The sequence below is a fragment of the Colletotrichum truncatum genome (assembly GCF_014235925.2).
Source record: "Colletotrichum truncatum strain CMES1059 chromosome Unknown Contig_0011, whole genome shotgun sequence".
Classification (NCBI taxonomy): domain Eukaryota; kingdom Fungi; phylum Ascomycota; class Sordariomycetes; order Glomerellales; family Glomerellaceae; genus Colletotrichum; species Colletotrichum truncatum.
The window spans coordinates 981,793-1,000,062 of record NW_027222408.1 but is presented as its reverse complement, the minus strand read 5'-3'; the positions used below and the strand labels follow the sequence as shown (position 1 = coordinate 1,000,062).

Here is an 18,270-nt window from a genome sequence, read left to right as displayed (position 1 = left end):
CGCCCAGACGCCTGAATTCTGGACTGGGAGGCATCTAGACCATAAAACCCCCGCAAAGGAGGGGTTTACCCAGGGATTCATGTAGAATAGTAATGCGCTTTTAATGTCTGCAACTGCGCCGACGCGGCACATGATAGATATCCAAGTCAAAGAGCTTTCCTCACATCAGTCCGCTATCCTTCAGTGCCCTCAACACCTCGTCCTCTTCAGAACGGTGCTTTCTACGCTTACGATGCTTGATGTCCCCCGTGTCTATGTAGTTCTTCCAGAACTTGAGGCCTTCGATGCCGTCTTCTCGACAGAGCACCCCGCGCTCCTCGGCCATTTCTAACTCTTCCTCTGCAACACCGATGCTCCAGCCGAACCGTTCGGCGGCGTCACGAGCAGTAACACCGCGGCCAAACTGCCGCCAGTCCCAAGCCAGCTCTTTCTCGGGCGGAAACTCGTGTAAGTCGTCCAGCCAAGATACCAACGCCTTGATCGTAGTCTCGTCTGTGCGATCGCTGCTCTGGACGACGAGGACGCCGCTCTTGAACTTGCGAAGTCGAACAGGTAGCTTCAGCGACTCCCACATCTGTGCAGCCTTTTCAAAGTCCATTGGGCTTACGAGTTCCACACCACCCCGAGCACGGTTGAACATTGCCCAAAGATCAACCAGATTGATGATGCCTCCGGCCTTTTTGAGGACACCTCGTGCATCATCCGTGAGGAACTCTGCGAGGTTTCGCGCCAATTCCGACAGATACAGAGTTTCGGAGCTGCTGCCGCTCACAATGTCCTTTGTCGTTACAAGGCCGAGCTGACTTGCAGACTCGGCCAAGAGAGCGTTGGCTTCGGATGCTGCAGCCCCACTACCGCCATTCGCTTGCCTTGCAAACCGTTCCGCCAATGCAACAATCTCTTTGGCAGAAGCCATAAGCGCGTCGAGATCCTCAAAAGCGCTGCCAATCATCACCTCGTTATTCTTGCGCATGTCAAGTCCACGTTGTTCAAGGCCAGCAATGCCAACGCCCTTGGGACGCTCCGGGGCAGCCGCAGGTGCCCGGACAATAACTCCGTTGTCATCTATCGTCCGATTGCTTTGGGGGATGGGCGGAGCTCCTTGGAGAAGCCATTTTCGTTGTGTCATGGAACCCTTCAGACGCTCATAAAATATCTTCTCTCCGCCTCCTCGAAACGATATCTTGACGCTTTCCACCGTATCCTGTCCGGAAGGCGATGATTTCAGGACTGGCCCCGGAGACTCTGTACGCTGGGTCTGTTCTTGCGCGACAGCTTGCGGCACATCTTGCGATATTAGAGGCGCCCCACACATCTCACACGACAATAGAGACGGGTGGTTGAGAAAGGTGCATCGAGGGCATTGGAAGGTAGCGCTCGGTTCTGATGGCTTCGGCGGGGTACCTGTTATGTTAGATGCAGCAGGCCATGGTGGCAACGATCTCGCATCATCCGGTCTGTTGGAAGTCGATCGGGGCCGCATTGCCAGAGGCGAATTTACGGTTGGACTCGGGGGCGCAGGCGTTCGGCTAGTCGCGTTGGATATCGACGCTTTCAAGACATGCGCCAAAGTCGGCTTGATGCCACAGGCAAGACAAGGAGGCAACGGCGTGTAAATGTTTGCGGTTGTAGGATCGAAATTGGACGGCACTGGGTTTGAGAAGCTGCAAATGGTGCATACCCATGTTGCGGACGCAGCAGCAGGGTCGGGCGGGGGTCTGTATGGACTATCCGCCCGGGCAGGAGATCCAGTGCCTGGTCTGGGAGAGGAAATCGCAGACGCTCTTGTTTGAAGAGAAGAGCGCTTCAAGGGCTTGGGAATCAGAGTGATCTTTGCCGATGATTTCAGAAACCCTGCGTAGAACTCGTATCGGTCCACATCTTTCAGGTCGAGGGCAACGGAGTGCTTGCGCGGTTCCTCTTTATCGACATAACAGATTCGATGGGATGTCAAGTAGACTTGCCCATTTTGTTGGTGAGGAAGCTTGAACTTTCTGGCACACAAAATCTGTCAGTTACCGTCACAGAACTCAAGGTCGGGGTTCGGCGCCCGACATACCCTTCGTAGAGCCCAACATTGTCTTGGACGAACAACAAGACTTCATCCGGTAGATAAGAGGGCCGGAGAGCGGTCGTGAGGTCGATGTGTTTTAGAAACATCCGTCATATCTGTTCGAAGGATTATCGAGGGTAAGGTAACATGCGCAGGCACTGCGTTGACCGGAGGAAGAAGGAGCTGGAGAGGGTGGAGGTGGAGGCTCCGAATCGTCGCATACGTCAGTGACAGTCTCGGGCTTTGTCGAGGCTAAGGAGTCTTGTTCGTTGCCTGTTCAGGGATTGTGCATGTTTCAATGACAGAAGGCGACTACTTTGACAAAGTCTAGAATCGGGGAAACTGGTACATGTGATGGTTCTCGAAGTCGGGACGTACAGTCGATGGCGTACCTGCAAGGCGCCAGTTTATCTCGCAGAACAATACCCCACGGTTGCTACCAACAGCTGCTGGGGTGTGGGTACCCCTCTTATTACTGATAAGCATATCACCGATAAGAACTTATCGTGAACCGTGGTTTTGCCGAAGGGTTACAGGCCACGGGCGCTTATTTGGGGCCTGACCACATATATTACTGGGCTCCACTTGCCTGAAATCCCTCGCCCACAGACCCTCAGTCATTTCCACCGCCTTTCTCAGAATCTCCCCAACCTCACTTCATCCGTTTCATTTTCCCATTTTCCATTCCCAACGCCAACGACGACCTCCGCCGACCACCTGTTGATATCGCAAACTTTTTGCTCTCGATTTTCGTCAAACTAATCTACAAATCAGAAACAGCAGTTTTCTCATCCGACAATATGATGCCCACCAGCTGGCCGGCGCCGCCACCCGGCGTCTCCTACGGGGCACCTCCTGCCAACTATGCCTATCCTCCCAGTAAGTTCATCCTAAAATGGTCTCATTTTCCGTAAATCTTCAGGTGCTAATAGTTTTCTCTAGATCCAGCATACACCGCAGTCCAGGCTCGCCAGAGCTTCGGCCAGTATCCTCCTCCTCCCCCGCCCACCGCCCCTGTCTACAGTCCGCCACACCAGCCCATCGTAGCCTACGAGCAAAGTGCTCAGGTTCCTCCTCCCCAGCCTCAGCGCAAGGTGGAATGGCCACCATCTGTCCGCGAATATGTCCAAAAGTCTTTCTTGCCTTCCAATATGGATCCCTCCGTGTCTCGCTCCGAGATTGAAGCCAAGTTGAAGGAGACCATCTCCCATCACATGGAAAACGGCACTCTTGAGTCTACCGACTGGGAGAAATTGCCATGTCCCGCCGCCTTGATTAAGAACGAACGCCAAGTACAGCTAAACTCCACCCCGAGTGCTGCCTTTTCCTTTGAAACGAGATATGATAGCCCTTCCGCCAATCCGAAGAAGCGAAAGTCCAATGAGTTTACTGTGGATGAAAAGTCTTCTACTGTGCCTTGGCGCTCTACTAACAGCAACCGATCCAATGCCCTGGAAGACCGTATCACCTTCGCCTCCCCCGACAAACGCGCCAGCTTCGACGAACCTCTGCCTAAGTCAAGTAAGTTTCAGAAGCAGATGGAGAAGCGACAACGCCGTTTTGATGGCGGATACAAGTCGTCCTACCGGTCACCCAGCCCTCCTCCCTCAGATGGTCCCGTCGTTGGTACCAGTGAGACGTTGGAGAAGCGGTATTTGCGCTTGACAGCTCCTCCCGTTCCTTCCCAGGTCCGGCCGGAGCGCGTTTTGCACAAGACCATGGATCTCTTGAAGAAGAAGTGGAAGAAGGAGGGCAATTATTCTTACATCTGCGACCAGCTGAAGTCCATGCGTCAAGACCTGACAGTGCAACGGATCAAGAACGACTTTACAGTGTCCGTATACGAACTCCACGCTCGCATTGCCTTGGAGAAGGGGGACCTTGGTGAGTATAATCAGTGTCAAACCCAGTTGCGTACTTTGTACGCAAAGGGACTGAAAGGGAACCCCATCGAATTTAAGGCATACCGCATTTTGTATTTTATCCACACCGCCAACCGTTCCGGTCTTAATGATGCGTTGGCAGATCTAACCACAGCAGAGAAGGAGGAGCGGCCTATCAAGCATGCATTGCAGGTGCGGTCCGCTCTTGCCTTGGGAAACTACCATAAATTCTTCCAGCTTTACCTGGACACCCCCAACATGGGTGCATACCTCATGGATATGTTCGTTGTCCGTGAGCGTCTCGCTGCTTTGTGCAACATTTGCAAAGCGTATGTTCTACCCCGAATCTTAAGAAAGAATGAAGGATGACTAACTAACTCTTTGCAGATACAAGCCCGACGTAAAGTTACGGTTCATCACTGAGGAACTCGGTTTCGAGTCCGACGTTGATGCGGCTCAGTTCGTTGTCGATTACAATGGTCAGCACCTGCTCGAAGAACGACAGGATTATATTGCTCTCTTGACCGGCAAAGCTGGTCCGCTGTTCGAATCTGCGAGAACGGAGGCTTTCCGCAAGGTTGACATCAAAGGCCAGATTTGAGCTGCTCGCAATCCTTCTCTTTTCATCACAAATTGCTCTACACCTTCTAACTATTCTCCCACTCGCCGACCGCAGGCCCCGCGTGTGGCCTTCCTCCCCAAATCCTCGTTCTCTTTTCACGAAACCTTCGGGCTTGGACCGAAATTTTCCTCGTAGATTTTATGTTTTTCTTTCATCCCTTTGTCGATTGTCACAGCACTCGCACTTGTTCACCATGCATTTCTCGCGACTCCTCGGACAACTACACGTCGTTGTTTGGTTACGAACTCACGATTTTTACCGATCTGCCTATTTATACTCCCTTTGACGGCTTTTGACGCTTACGCACAGCTTCAAGCAGTGGGAAACCTCTTGGGGGCCTTGGGGAATCAGACGTCGTAAACGAAATGAATGACGAGAGACACCAGAGGGCGTGGCTGCTGGTGATGATCGATCTTTCGCTGGCCTAAGATGGCTGGCTTTGGGCACTGGGGGCTTGCATTTTATATGTTCGTCGTGTCACCGCGACTACGAACTGGATGGCGTTGGCATGGGAAAAAATGCTGGGGGCGGCCTATTTCAGGAATAGACGCAATTGGAGTCTTGGGCGAAGGCGTTTGCATATATACTTCGTTATATCAAAAGTATCGATGGCCCACTCTTTGCAGCATAGCGGTCTCTAGTCCTAGTTGACTAAATGGATTAATACTTTTTACTATGTCTGCTAGTCCTCCGGGCCTCTGTGCCTTGTGCTGTCCATGACTTCTTAGCAGTCCTTAAAAGACTTGCATTCGACGCACCCAGTTGCTGTCATTGCCGTATTACCCATGCGAGAAGCTTACAAAAGCCTACGTCCTGTCATGTCCATCACGGCTCCAGCTTGTCCAGCTCAAGCCACAACAGGTAGGGCATCTCTTAACGGTCCCTACTTTTGCTGTTGTCTCCTGGATAAGTGATGCCATAGCGCTCCAGAAGACCCTTTGGCCATGAATAGGTTACAATGAAAACCGTTGGATAGCGCTTTATCATCTGGTCTATCAAAGCCCACCTGTTTTCAACAGCACATGAAGGCCATAGCTCCGTGAGGTAAGTCGCCTAGATCAAAGCTCAGGAGCACCACGGCGCATTGTCCGGCTACCTCGCAGAAATTCGGGGAAGTGGGCAGACAGACCTTGCCTGTAGGCCCGAAGTGGGCGGGCGGGCAATTACTTTCGCACGCAACTAGCGAGTAATACAACGGCCCCATAAGGGTATCTGCAAAAAAAGAAAGAAGAAGGGAAAAAAGAGAAACCCGAACCTTGTCAAAGGCAAAAAGTTCTGAGGGTGCATACGGGATGACAAGCTCCGTGCCAGGCCTAGGAAGACGGAGTGAATTGGGTGATGTTAGAAAACAAGACGTGCTCGGCCACCCCACCCATCTCCCCGATGGCCCAGAGCGGTCTCTTGTTCACATACCGTCGAAGTTGAGCCAAAGCTTGCCGCTTATTCCTTTTTTTTTTTTTTCTTGTCCCCTCGCTCACCTACTTATTTTTCCCCCCCATGTCACCACACCACGGTCGCTTGGCGGGACACCTAGACGGCCCTGGTGATCTGCCGTGCTTTAAAGGTACGCCCGTGCTCCACGGCCCTAGCCCATGCCATCCGCCCCCTAGTATCGGGTCAGTTTTAGACGGGGAAGAGAGCTTCACAGCACTGTCCTGTCTGTACATCAGTTCACCTGCCAACCCAAAGTAAAGTTGTCTCTGTGCGAATGGCGGCTCGGACTGGTTTGATAGCTCACAGTACCTTTGATTGGCGAGGCGAGGCGAGGCAGGATACTGTTTTCTTCGAGATGCCAAATACGGAAATCGAAGAGAAGAGCTGGGTCGCAGGCAGAGGGAAGGAAATGCAATGCCCTCGGAGAAATATTGTGCTAATGTCCCTGTCAGTCGCGGAGAGCACTGGTTGAGGTAGGTTCAGAGAGGCACCTCTCCAAGTTACCTTGAGTACCGGCGGTTTGCTATTGCCGTCTCAGTGCTTCGGCAATGTCCAATACAGGAGGGAGTCTGAGGCCTCATCAGTTTATGTAGCAACGGAGCGAAACCGAAATTGCCGTGTTGTATCCCAACCCTGTCGATATGTCCATGGTTTCTTTATCTTGGCCACCTGAAGCCCCGCCGGAGGTTTCTGGCTTCCTAGCGCAGGAACAAAGCGAGGGATGGTTGGCTCTGCAATGCCACATGCAACACTGCACTCGCGATGTCCTATTCTTGGATAAAGACCCATCCGCATACGTATCTTATTGGCCGGGCCGGCCGCCGACTCCGGCAGAAGCGTCCCATACGGCCGGGGGAATTTTGGGGGGCAGCCAGGCTCTTAGCGGGAGGGCCCGCCACGGTTCGCCACCTCCGAGACGGTACCGGCAGGGTCCTAAAAGACGTACATTTTTTTGCGCGAAGATATGCGACAATGGCGTGGTGTCGATGGGATGGTTACCCCGTTTCATCGTGCCAAGACAGCTGTTCCCCGCGAAGCTCGACCTAGACGGGGACTCCACGTTCTCCTGTTAGGCCACAGATCGGCAACCACCCAAACCGATAGCGCTACGTATTGGTGTGGACGGGACCTTGCATGCCGACCTCTTGCTTGAAGCTTCGGTGTCAAGTCCTGGAATAGGTTGCGGGCAGACAGCCGCCTTCCCGCTCATCGCTTTCATGTGAAGCTCTGTTACTCAGACATACTAGAACACGGCAGTAAGATGATGACTCGAGGCCACGCCTGCAGGTGCCTACCTACCCCGCCAAGGCCCATCATGGGATCCTCCGAGCATAGATCATGTCAGGTGGAACGATCAACAGCCATCTCCACAAGACCGTAAAACGCTTGAGCCATTATATTGCCGGATTAGCAACCTTACAAGAATCTGTGATAAGCTTCAACCTTACGCTGAGAGTAAATGTCAGCTTTTTCTGTCCTCGAATCCACCCACGGATGTTCCTTCGGGGATTGGGCTGACAGCTCTGGCACTCTCGTCAAGGCACCCCTAATGGAGCAAAACCCTGAATTGATGATCTTCATTACCTTAGCTATGGGTTCAGGGTTCCTGTGGTGTACATCCTTCGCTGAACGAATGGTGATCTCGTGAAGAGACGAATGCGTGCAGCCAGTATCCTGCTAGTATTTCTTCCTGGCCTTTGCTTCGTTTCAGGGGACATGGGATGTCGAGTTTCAAATTGTGAGTGTCTGCGAACGGGACGGGCTGGATCCGAACATAACTGCGGCATCAAGTTAAAGCTTGACCTTGTCCCCTCACACCTCATAGAGGCTCGCAGAACTCAGAAGTGGGTTTGCTTGGCACTCTGCTATTTGGAATCGACCACTCGCTGTCAACGCAATATCATCCCAGCGCATGATTAATCTCACTTACGATGATGGCTCTCCCCAGCCATGGTTGGCACTGGGCGTGCAGTGCGCTTTTCGCTTTCCAAAGTCTGGGGATTGGGGGAACTTCTGAAGCGCAGACAGCGACCGCAGGAGACACGGCCTTGGGACTGAGCAGTCTCGATGCGGGACAAGCTGTCGCGGGATGGCACATTGACACGAGGCCGGCAGAAGGGAGAGGTTACGCTGCATACGTCATCCCTATATCGAAAGCCCCCAGAATGCCGCCGTTATAGTAGCCAAGAGACTGTTGTAAGGCGGGCGGTAACAGAATCCCAGGTCCACGGGTGATGCTGAACCGGGTGATATGAGACCGTGTGGCTTGACGAGCAGTTTAAAAGGTTTCCGCTAATCTTCGACTCTCGACGCCCATCTCCTCCTCCACACAGACGATTGTCACTCTACATTGTACAACAACTAGCACGATGAATAGTACAGCAGAAAGAAAGCGCCAATATTTAAAGGTTGCCACCTCCGTCACTGGGAGCAGCCAAGGAGGAGTGGAGATGTGGTTCCTGAACCGTCCCGCTGAAACGGGATGTTGACAAGGGTTATCGCACCAGCCCTAGCGCTTTCAGAGCTGGGCAAAGCTAAGGCGCCATCGTGAGCGCCAAGGTGGGGGAATGGAGAGGTACCAATCTATCCGAAGCGTCAGAAAGTTGGGATGGATGAGGAGGGCGACAACGCCAGGGCTGTCTGTATATGAGGTCATGTTGATGAGGTATGCATGGTTTCTTCTATGCAAGGTACAACGCAGTCGGCCCAATAGGGCTTCCGCAGTAGGATTCTGTGGTGTATGATCCAGGCACATTATCGTGGACTTCAATTCTACCTCACCAAGCAAGTGGGTGTCCATTGTTAGGGACACGCATGCGCTAAAGTGCTGACCAAACGCGTTGGTGGGTAAGCTGGCCCGCCGATTCGTGATGATCAATTGACTAGAGCACATTCTAGCCTGGCCTAGATTTTTTTAATTTTTTTAAATGATGTCCTTAGACGTCTGTTGTCTGTTGCGCATTTGTTTAGCCTGATCGCAAATTTCATAGAGACCTGTCAACCAATGCTAGGGTGAGATGGTGCTGTTCAAATGGGCTGGTCGGTTAGTTTCCGTCCGTTTAGCTGGTGAGGTAAACGCCTGGCGAGAATGGACGTGTGAACATGAAAGCGCCATGGCAAACACCGTCTCAGTCCATGATTAGGATAGTTGCATAATAGTCAGAGGCAACATAGAGATTCGCGATGTTAGCTTGGGATTCATCGTCCTAGATCCACGACACCCTTGTCAATACTACTCATGATATTCGTCATGGCGGTCCTCGCTAATACGGTAGAACGGACAGCATTGGGTAGGATTGCAACCTACAGGATCAAAGCCGCCAGCATGCCGAATCGCGTAAGTACTAGTGAATCCGATAGCCATGGAGCTCAAAGAGGACTGCAGCTTGCTGACTTAATTGTTAGTGGGAGCGAAGCTTTAGCATGAGGCTCGAAGCTTGAAGTTCCAAGATACTACTAATCACAATATACGCACGTCTCTTCGAATGTGTGGCCTGAGGAGCCCTCAAGCCCGCTTTTCACGTACTAGCGAATCCAGCCCAGCCAGCCGGGGAAAAATTCCGTGTGGCAAGGTTCAATGGCCGTTGGGTTGAGCCCAAAGCGGCACCTGGACCGTTGTGATCATTTACGCTGGAACTCAATGGGCTAGCGAAAACCTGTCTGGGCCCGCCGTAAGTGTGCAAGGGTCGCAGAGGAGAGGCATTTCTTGGAGTTGGGTAGTGAGCTGTTCCTGGATACCCTGTTGCGCGGAGGGAAGAACTCTGCTAGGGCGTGGCCGATAGATAGAGGGCAGTGCAGGATACCCCATCCTCCTGCATTGCTTGAGATCACAAGGGAATACATGAGTCTGCGCTTTAAATGATGGAATACCGCTCAAAGTCCGTTTGGCTTTACAGCTTAGTTAACAAATGCCATCCAGGCAAGCTTGACAATTCCACCATTGAAGGGATAAGCTGTTGAGGAGAGAGGTCAGTTCATGCAAAGGTAAGTGTCAAAAAAGCGAGGCTAATGCTATTGGCTGCATGTGGTTGTTTCGCATGGGGGCGTGTAAGGTCAATATCAACCAAGAGGGGCGTTGATGGAGCGTAGAAGGTCTGTGTTCTAAGCGGAGGGGCTGCCATGTGCCCGCCCAGGAAGTCAGTGGCGAAAGCCGTGCAACAGGGGAAAGAAGGGCAATGAGCCTTGCGTGATGAGGGGAAAGTTAGATAAGCCCGAAATCGATCCGCTGGCTTATAGTCCTCTTGTTTACCTCTAAATGTAGTGTGCTCCGTTTGGCGCATCTGACGGCGTCGCTCCGCGTTTTGTAGACGCGCTGAAAAAAAGCCACACGACTATCGTGAAGCTATCTGGCTGTAGTTGGGCGGTTCCGTATCCCGAAGGGGAGCTGTAGAGAAGGGCTGAGCGAACAGGACGTCGAGGAGCACCGTAATCCTGCATGCTGACTGGTGGTCCGACCGTACCTCGTGTCAGTTGTGCGAGTCGTCGTGGTGTGCCCCTCTGGTGCCAGCCGTTCAGTGGTGCCCTGTGACAAATGCGTCAGTGCCGTCATAGGGTACTGCGGCGAGCTTTTCTGCTGCGATGCCTTGGATGTAATTTACTGGGCTGCTCCCCAGGTGCTTCACTTCGGCTTGAGGAGCCGGTGCAGCCACCGGCATGAGGCTTGGGAAGCATGAAGGCGAGACATGCAGCTGCACGATATGACTGGCGAACGAGAAGCCGTCCCTGAACTCTGGAGTATACTAAGCTGCAAGAGACATGCGACCAAACAAGTCCGTTGGATGCGGATTAGGGACAGGACCATATTCAAACAACCAGTGAGAGGTAAGGACTGGCAAGTAGCGATGGAGCAGATGGAGTCTTTTCAGTGGTCTCTGGCTCCCTTTTGGATTGCTCCCCCAGGGCACCTTTTTTTTCCCCCTGGTAATTAAGCTTTCAATGTGAGGGCTGTCGGTGTTGGTTGCCACGCCCGCTGCTGGGTTTCGCGCAATGCCCGGTCGGCACGCAAGGCGGTTTAGTCCCCGTGCCTGTGGGCCGCTGTCGCCTGTCTGCTATCTAGAAACGTGTGCGCCTCGAACGTTGCTGCGATACCAGATGGAGCGATGGCCGCTAGTCTCGCCAGTCGTGGTCATGCGATGACAGGCGCCGAGAAAAGGTGGAGGAGGGGCTTGAAGGAGACGCGAGACTTGAATGTGAACCGATATCAGACCGGAAATCAAGATTGTAATTTTTTGACAAGAAAGGATTTGAAGGGTCAGAAAAGAAACATTTTTGGCAGGCTGTGTTCGGGAGCACTCACACCCGTCAACGGCCACACGACCAAGAGACGCAACCACGGTACCACCACCCATAATCTGCACGTCGACACCCTCGTTGAATGCAGGACACCCACCCGCAACCCCTAGCGTAATTTACCCACTCACGCCCAAGTGCACAGTGGACAGGCAGGACGGGTACAGACCAGGGTGTAGTCCCACCAGTCAAGCCCTCTCCAAGCGTCCCTCCCCTCCCTTTTCCATTTCGTCTGGTCTGGTAGCATTGGAAAGCGCATCCCGGGCGTTGGAGTGTGCATACGGAGTACTGCGTGGGAGTACTAAGTAGGGTAGTATTAGCGTGTACCCAGGCACCCTGGATTGGGCGGCGTAGAGGCAAAGAGGTAGAGCGGCTTGGGCTGGGCGAACGAGCCTTTTCTACCCTCGCCCGTCCGCCATCCTCTCTTGACGTGTTTCCCTTGCCTCCCCTCACCCCTCCAGGTCGCATCGCTCACAGCCCGCCCGCCGCAATCCAGCGCAATCTTTGCACTTCGCCGAGTAGTCGAACTTCAACTTTGGACCTTGGACGACAGTCATAGACTGAGGAGCGACGCAAAAAAGTGTGCATTGCCACTCCTCGTCCTTGACCCTCTTTGAGACTTCCGTTAAGTACGTGTAGCCTGAGTTGATTCGCGGGCGACTTGTTTCGGAGGCCGAGAGACAGTCATCTTCCGCACCGGAATAAGAAAGCCAGGGAGAGACAATCCAACCAGCCGGTCAGTCGATCAGCCAGCCGGCTAGCAAGGACAACTCGACAACGTTGCTTCACAACTGAAGCGGCGGAAGAATCATTGACAGAAAACAAAAGAGAGAGTGTGTGATTTGCGTGGAAAGAGAGAGTCCGAGTACTGGAAGAGTTGAGAAGGGAAGTTTAGGAAAGGCAAAAAAAGAGAACCAGAGCTTTCGAATCCGAATCCCGACTACGACAAGTCAGAAAAGGAAGCAGCATAGCAGCCCAACCCCCGGCCTAAGTCGTTCCTTCTTTCCCACAACATTCTTTGCTTCCTTTTTTTTTTTCTCGAAGCCTAACGGCAACGACTCAGCGAGAGCGGATAAGGCAATTTCAGGGAAAGCCCGCATCGGTCATCATCGCCCCTCTCTGCTTCCTTCCCGTCCGCACTGGCATCAGCCTGGCCCCTCCCCTCCTTCCTCAGTGGCAGCAATAGAGAAAGAGAGAAAAAAAAAAATAAGGAAGGAAAACAAGCAACAACAACACCACACCTAACCTCTACCCTCCACACAAACGCCTTCCCGCTTCGTCATTCGCCTTTGAAGACGGCAACAATTGCGACTGCACCTGCGGTAGACGAGAGACAACAGCCCGCACTGATTCACTGCTTCAGCCCCCTACTTGCAACCAATCAGACCTTGTTGAAGTAGCACTTTCCCTCAGTATCTTTTCCTTCCCTTATCGAAAGCTCCCCCGTGGTGCGTGGTGCCACAGTCCCCCTCGTCACCACTGCCTTTTTTTCGAATATCGAATTTCGAAATTCGCAATTCGCCAGGCGCTCCTGCTGTTACTACTGCCACTGCGACTACCCTCACTCAGGGTGTGTCACACAAGATGAAGGTTCGTGATTCACCCGTACCCCCCTCTGTACCTGCCGTTGTAATATGTTGCTTGCTGCTTCTCCTCTCCCTGCCTTGTGCGTCACATTCCCTCATCTCCCCTCTTCACAAACCACCCCTCTCTTCCTCCCTAGACCAAAGTCGTACGTCCACACATCATTATCACCACGTGTACTTGCGGCCATCCCTTCACATCGCATCACCACTTTCCTTCCCCCCCTTCCCCCCCTAAAATAATACCCAAGTCCAAAGTCGCATTGCTTGCGCATTTCGACCCTGCAGCCTTGTCATTCACATTCCTTCCGCCTCCCCTGTACTCCTCAACCCCGCATGCGCCTACGATGCCTCGAGAATCAATGGCCAGAAATCGGATTTCCGATCACCTGCTGACGATGCCTCAACTCCTCCAGGCCCTCCGCCGGTCCATCAAGGGCGAAAAGGACAACGCCAAAATCAACATCGCTCCTAAGTCCGCTGTTGCGATAGTCCCCCCGAAAAAGGTGGGTAATCTCTTTGTCTGCTCCACTACTCCCTCGGCGCCGATCCGTGGACAAGCGGGGGATGGCCCAATGCATCCAGCTGACCAAAAACTCTATCTGCAGGTTATCCGAGCCCTATACGACTATGAAGCCCAGTCCAACCAAGAACTGAGCTTCTCCCGAGGTGACTTCTTCCACGTCATCGGCAGAGAGAACGACCCCGACTGGTACGAAGCTTGCAACCCTGCCCTGCCCGACGCCCGTGGTCTCGTACCTGTTGCCTTTTTCCAAGCCTTGGGTCGAACAGAGAGAGATAGTGGCCAGTCAGACGGTGGTGCCATTCCCAGACCGCCTACCATGTCCCCAACCATCTCCAAGAACCCCGATCACGATTCCGGCTACGCTGAGGCCGCGCCGCCCCCAGGAGCCATGCAGTCACCGCCTGCGATGCAACGCATGTCCAGATCTGCTGGCAAGGGATCCGGTGCAATGGTTTACGGTATTGTCATGTACGATTTTGTCGCAGAGCGTGCCGATGAGCTGGAGGCCAAAGCTGGCGAAGCAATCATTGTCATTGCCCAATCCAACCCCGAATGGTTTGTTGCCAAGCCCATTGGCAGACTCGGCGGACCAGGTCTAATTCCTGTGTCGTTTGTTGAGATCCGCGACATGGCGACCGATTCCGCTGTTGGCAACGCTTCCGATGCCATCAAGAAAGCAGGTATCCCTAAAGTCGAGGAGTGGAAAAAGATGGCGGCCGACTACAAGAACAGCAGCATCACGTTAGGCAAGTTCGACAGCGGCGCGCCGCAACAAGGATCCCTGGAGCAAGGCATGGAACGCATGAGCATCCAACAAGGGCAACACAGGGCTTCTCAAAACGGCAACTATGTAAGCTTTCCATCCTCTCTCCTCTTTCCTCGCTCTAGAAGCTGACATGAGTAATAGTCACAACAACAGCAACACGCCAGCTACCAGCAGCCGCGGACCTCTCAACAGGCCGCGCAGCCGACCGCCCCCTACATCAAGTCTGCCGACCAACTTTACGCCCCCATTTCTGCTCGCATTCCCAGGTACTGTTTCGCCGAAGACAAGTACTGGTTCGTTATCGAAGCTGTATTGGAGGATGGCCGCCATTGGGAGCTGTCCAGATACTACGAGGACTTTTACGACTTCCAAATCGCTCTGCTTACCGAGTTCCCCGCCGAGGCAGGCAACACCGGCACGCAAAAACGCACCCTGCCGTACATGCCAGGTCCTGTCAACTACGTCACCGACGCCATTACCGAAGGTCGCTTGCACAACCTGGATGCTTACGTAAAGAACCTGCTTGCTCAGCCAGCATACATCGCGAGGTGTACACTGGTCAGGCAATTTTTTGCTCCTAGAGAGGGAGACTATGAGATGGATCCAAACGCACCCATCGATGATGAATATAGACTATCAGGCGGCTCACAGCCTTCGTCGACCGACTCCCCCGCAGACGGTGCGTCACGGCAGTCTTCGAGAAACAACCTAAACGGAAACGGCTACTCGGGTCTTTCCGCTGCACCACAACAAAGATCTATGGGTCAGCCGGGCATGACTCGACAGCCGTCTTCATTGTCCCAGCCGTCCCAACCATCGATCTCTCCCGGCGTCGGCCAAGTCCAGGCCATGAAAATTAAGCTTTACTTTAATGGTGACCTCATCGCCATTCGTGTGCCGACAGACATCTCATTCCAACAACTTTACGACAAGATCAGGGATAGGCTCAAGATCCCCGTGGGCGAGGAGATTCAACTCTTCTACAAGGACGAGCCAACTGGCGAAAAGCCAAACCTGATGAGCGACAACGATCTTGACGTTGCTCTGCAAAGGAACGAGAAGCTTCTGCTATACGTCGAGCAGGTATAAGTCTAAAGCGCGAGGACGCTTGCCATGATGATCCTGGATGGTTTCCGCGACTGCCTTCAGAGAAAAGCATACCCCACTTCCCCACAACCGCCATTGCATTCTTGTTTGATGATTCCCAGCGCGCGCGACGCATTGCCATACCCTGTCTTGTTACACAGGCGATGGCTGATTTCACTTCTATACTGTTTTCTTCTAGTAGCTGGACTCGATATACGACCATGGTGCCAGTGGATCGACACTCCTTGACGCGCAAGCGGCTACACTCTTTTTATCTTTCCCCGGCCTTCAAAAAGCCCTCACTTACGATTTCCCTTGACGGATGTTGATGTTGATGATGGAAAACAAGAATTACTGATATGACCCCCGGGGGTCCACATGTCCAAGAGTTTCTCAAAAGACGGAAGACGGAATTATTTCCATCACGAGGACACGGGAGGGGATATTGGCGGGCGTTTTTTTAAAGGCAAACGGCAGACTCGGTTTGCCCATTTTATTTTATTTGATGTTTTGTCGAAGGACAGTTTGTAGGGCCCTCCTCTCTAAACTTGCTGGCTGTGCGTTGTGCACGGCAAGAGGAAGGTTTGGGGGTTTTCCCTTTGATGATGAGCGGAATGAACGTTTGGACGACGTGGAATGAGCCAAAGTAAGCAGTGGAAGGTCCAATACCAGTACTTGAGAAAGAGATGAAAAGAAACCTGTTCAACATGTCTTCTAATCCTGATTTGAAGCGGAGACTGCTCAAATGTGTATGCCTTCAACTGACGAGAGGCTGTTGGCTCGCTCGCCTTGCATTCTCTTGCTGTGACATGTTTTGTTGTTTGTGACCATCTTGCAGTCACCGAAAGTAGTGTAGTGTATACCGTACGTCATGTCATAACTCTGAATGGGTTCATCATTATAAGCTACCTAGAAAGTAGTAGCACACAACTCCTTCGACCATTACGCCGGTCGTTACAGCACCATTTTCGGGCCCTTACTCCGGGCGTACCTCATATCCCCACCAAGGTTCTCTCCTCTCTCTCTCTCTCTCTCTCTCTCTCTCTCTCTCTCTACTGATAGAAAAATTAGACAAGAAGACAAACGCTTCTTGTAGTGGAGGAGGAGTGGTACTCCTGCAAGTTGTTCCTCTGTGGGGGAAAAAAAGTTCGCGCGGTCTGGGACCAACTGCGATATTATAAATTGGGTATTTCATTCACACTTTTCCTCTCGCTCTCCATTCCCCCTTCTCAATGACATCTTCCCCCCACCCCAGCATTTAAATAGCATCAGACAACTACATGCGTGGACATGTGCTCGACAGCCTCCTTAATAGTTCGTAGCATTCTCTGGTTCACGCAGAACGGACATCGCAGAGGTCGTTCGTTTGCCGAGACCGGATCGTCGTTCTTAATCGGCGTCAGGTTGAGCTCGGGTGTTGACGGAACGAACCTCGACGCAGTCGAAGTAGCTCGTTGAATGGCTGGTGTCGCAAGTGCAGCGGCAGCGGTTCCCTGGGCGCGTTCGCGCTGCTCGCGCTGCTCACGTTCCTCCCTTGCTGCAGCGGCAGTGGCCTCGGCCTCTGCCTCTTCCTGCTGCAGTTGCCGCAGCGCATTCTGCAAGACAATATCCGGGTCTTCTTCGCCGTACATGGGGGTGTCGCTACCTGGGGGTGCGACCATGCTGGCATCGGCGCTGTGGGGATCGGGAGGCGGTACCGACGCAGCTGCCGCCGAAGGAGAAATGGCGCCCGTGGAACCTGGACCGGCACTCAGCCGGCGCAGTACCTCATCGCGCACAAGGGCGCAGGTCTGTAAACTCGCCTCCACGCCTATAGCGCGCAGAACGGCCTCACGAATCGCGGCGGGACTGGTTTCGGCGGATAACGCCATAAGACGCGGTACGCAGTCGGAAAGATATGCAATGTCGTCAGCCGGGTTGATACCTCCGTCGCCGTGTCGGCGCTGGCGTCTAATAAGCAGGCCATATCGCTTCTTAAATCGGTGAATCCAGCCAGGAGAAAACTCGGGCGGTGTCTCGTCTTTGTAACGCGGAAGGGCGGTGAAGATGGCCTTGGCTTTTTCGCCAAGCTCTTCGTTCGTCGGGTGACGGCCAGTGGCCTGAACTTGTTGGTACCATCGTAGCACAAGCTTCTCGACGTCTGGCCAATTGCCGAAGCGCAGGCGCGAGCCGCTTAATTGTGGGTTGTCGCCATCAAGTCGGGAGTATTTGGGGCTTAAAGAATGGGAAACGGTAGACTGGGAAATGTGTTGGCCATATTGGTTGTAGAACCAGTCTATGCAGGCCTTGTGGCTCGGGCGAATGGTTTGCGCGTTGGCCCAGCGGCGCAGAGCGCGACGCTGGTCGAGGGTAAGGGAATGACGCTCCTTAGGAGTTGAGACGGGGGATTCGACGCCATCTGGGGGAGGCGGGCCGAGACCGCTGGCGTCAGGGTCGGATGGATGAAGGTCGTGGGGAGGCTCGTGTTGCGCGTCGTGCGCGGTGTGAGGATGAGGATGAGGATGGGGATCGTGGTCGTGATCGGCCATGGCGACGGTCGACATTCTGAAAGATTCGGCGCGTAACACGGCGACGACGAGACGGTGACAGCTGTTTTATGTTGTTCTGATATAAGCTGGCGAGCCAGGCGCAGCGCGCGCTGCTGGCGGCGGGGTGGTTGAAGGGAAGTGGGATGGATAGCTGGTGCCCTCTTTGATTCAATTGAAGAAATCGTTGTATCCGTAGTGAGGTTTTGGTTGGTGTGGAGGTAGTGACGGTTAAGGAGGATGAGGAAAAAACGTGGAAAGTGAAAAGTCGGAGGGCGGGAGGAGGGGACTATGCACTCAACACAGGAAGCGAGACTGTAAGAATGCATTTAATGACACTGTACTTGACACGGTACGCGGGTAGCTGCTCAAGGTTGCATGTTACGGTTGTTATGCATCCAATGGGGGGCTGAGAAAATCATCATTAGGGGGGTGTGTGGCCCAAGCTCCCCACCAGTTAAAACGTGTTGCATTACCCAGTTGCATAACTATTCCTACTACAC

General features: G+C 53.2%; 4 protein-coding genes across 4 annotated transcripts; 2 read left to right on the top strand and 2 right to left on the bottom strand.

The window, feature by feature from the left end:
* Nucleotides 1-160: 160 nt before the first annotated feature.
* Nucleotides 161-2,105, bottom strand: CTRU02_214629 (Vacuolar protein-sorting-associated protein 36; the record flags this gene model as incomplete). The annotated part of the gene is made up of 2 exons (XM_070206283.1): nucleotides 161-2,010; nucleotides 2,060-2,105. The coding sequence occupies 2 exons, from the start codon at nucleotides 2,103-2,105 to the stop codon at nucleotides 161-163; spliced, it is 1,896 nt and encodes a 631-aa protein (XP_070060057.1).
* Nucleotides 2,106-2,853: 748 nt separating this feature from the next.
* Nucleotides 2,854-4,537, top strand: CTRU02_214628 (sac3 ganp domain protein; the record flags this gene model as incomplete). Its single annotated transcript, XM_036727818.1, has 3 exons — nucleotides 2,854-2,932; nucleotides 2,996-4,265; nucleotides 4,324-4,537. The coding sequence occupies 3 exons, from the start codon at nucleotides 2,854-2,856 to the stop codon at nucleotides 4,535-4,537; spliced, it is 1,563 nt and encodes a 520-aa protein (XP_036580347.1).
* Nucleotides 4,538-13,262: 8,725 nt separating this feature from the next.
* Nucleotides 13,263-15,245, top strand: CTRU02_214627 (protein kinase activator; the record flags this gene model as incomplete). Its single annotated transcript, XM_070206282.1, has 2 exons — nucleotides 13,263-14,240; nucleotides 14,298-15,245. 2 exons carry the CDS (start codon nucleotides 13,263-13,265, stop codon nucleotides 15,243-15,245), a joined length of 1,926 nt encoding a protein of 641 aa, XP_070060056.1.
* A 1,265-nt stretch (nucleotides 15,246-16,510) lies between these two features.
* On the bottom strand, nucleotides 16,511-17,785 carry CTRU02_214626 (centromere binding protein B; the record flags this gene model as incomplete). Its single annotated transcript, XM_036727817.1, has 1 exon — nucleotides 16,511-17,785. The coding sequence occupies one exon, from the start codon at nucleotides 17,783-17,785 to the stop codon at nucleotides 16,511-16,513; it is 1,275 nt and encodes a 424-aa protein (XP_036580345.1).
* Nucleotides 17,786-18,270: the final 485 nt, after the last annotated feature.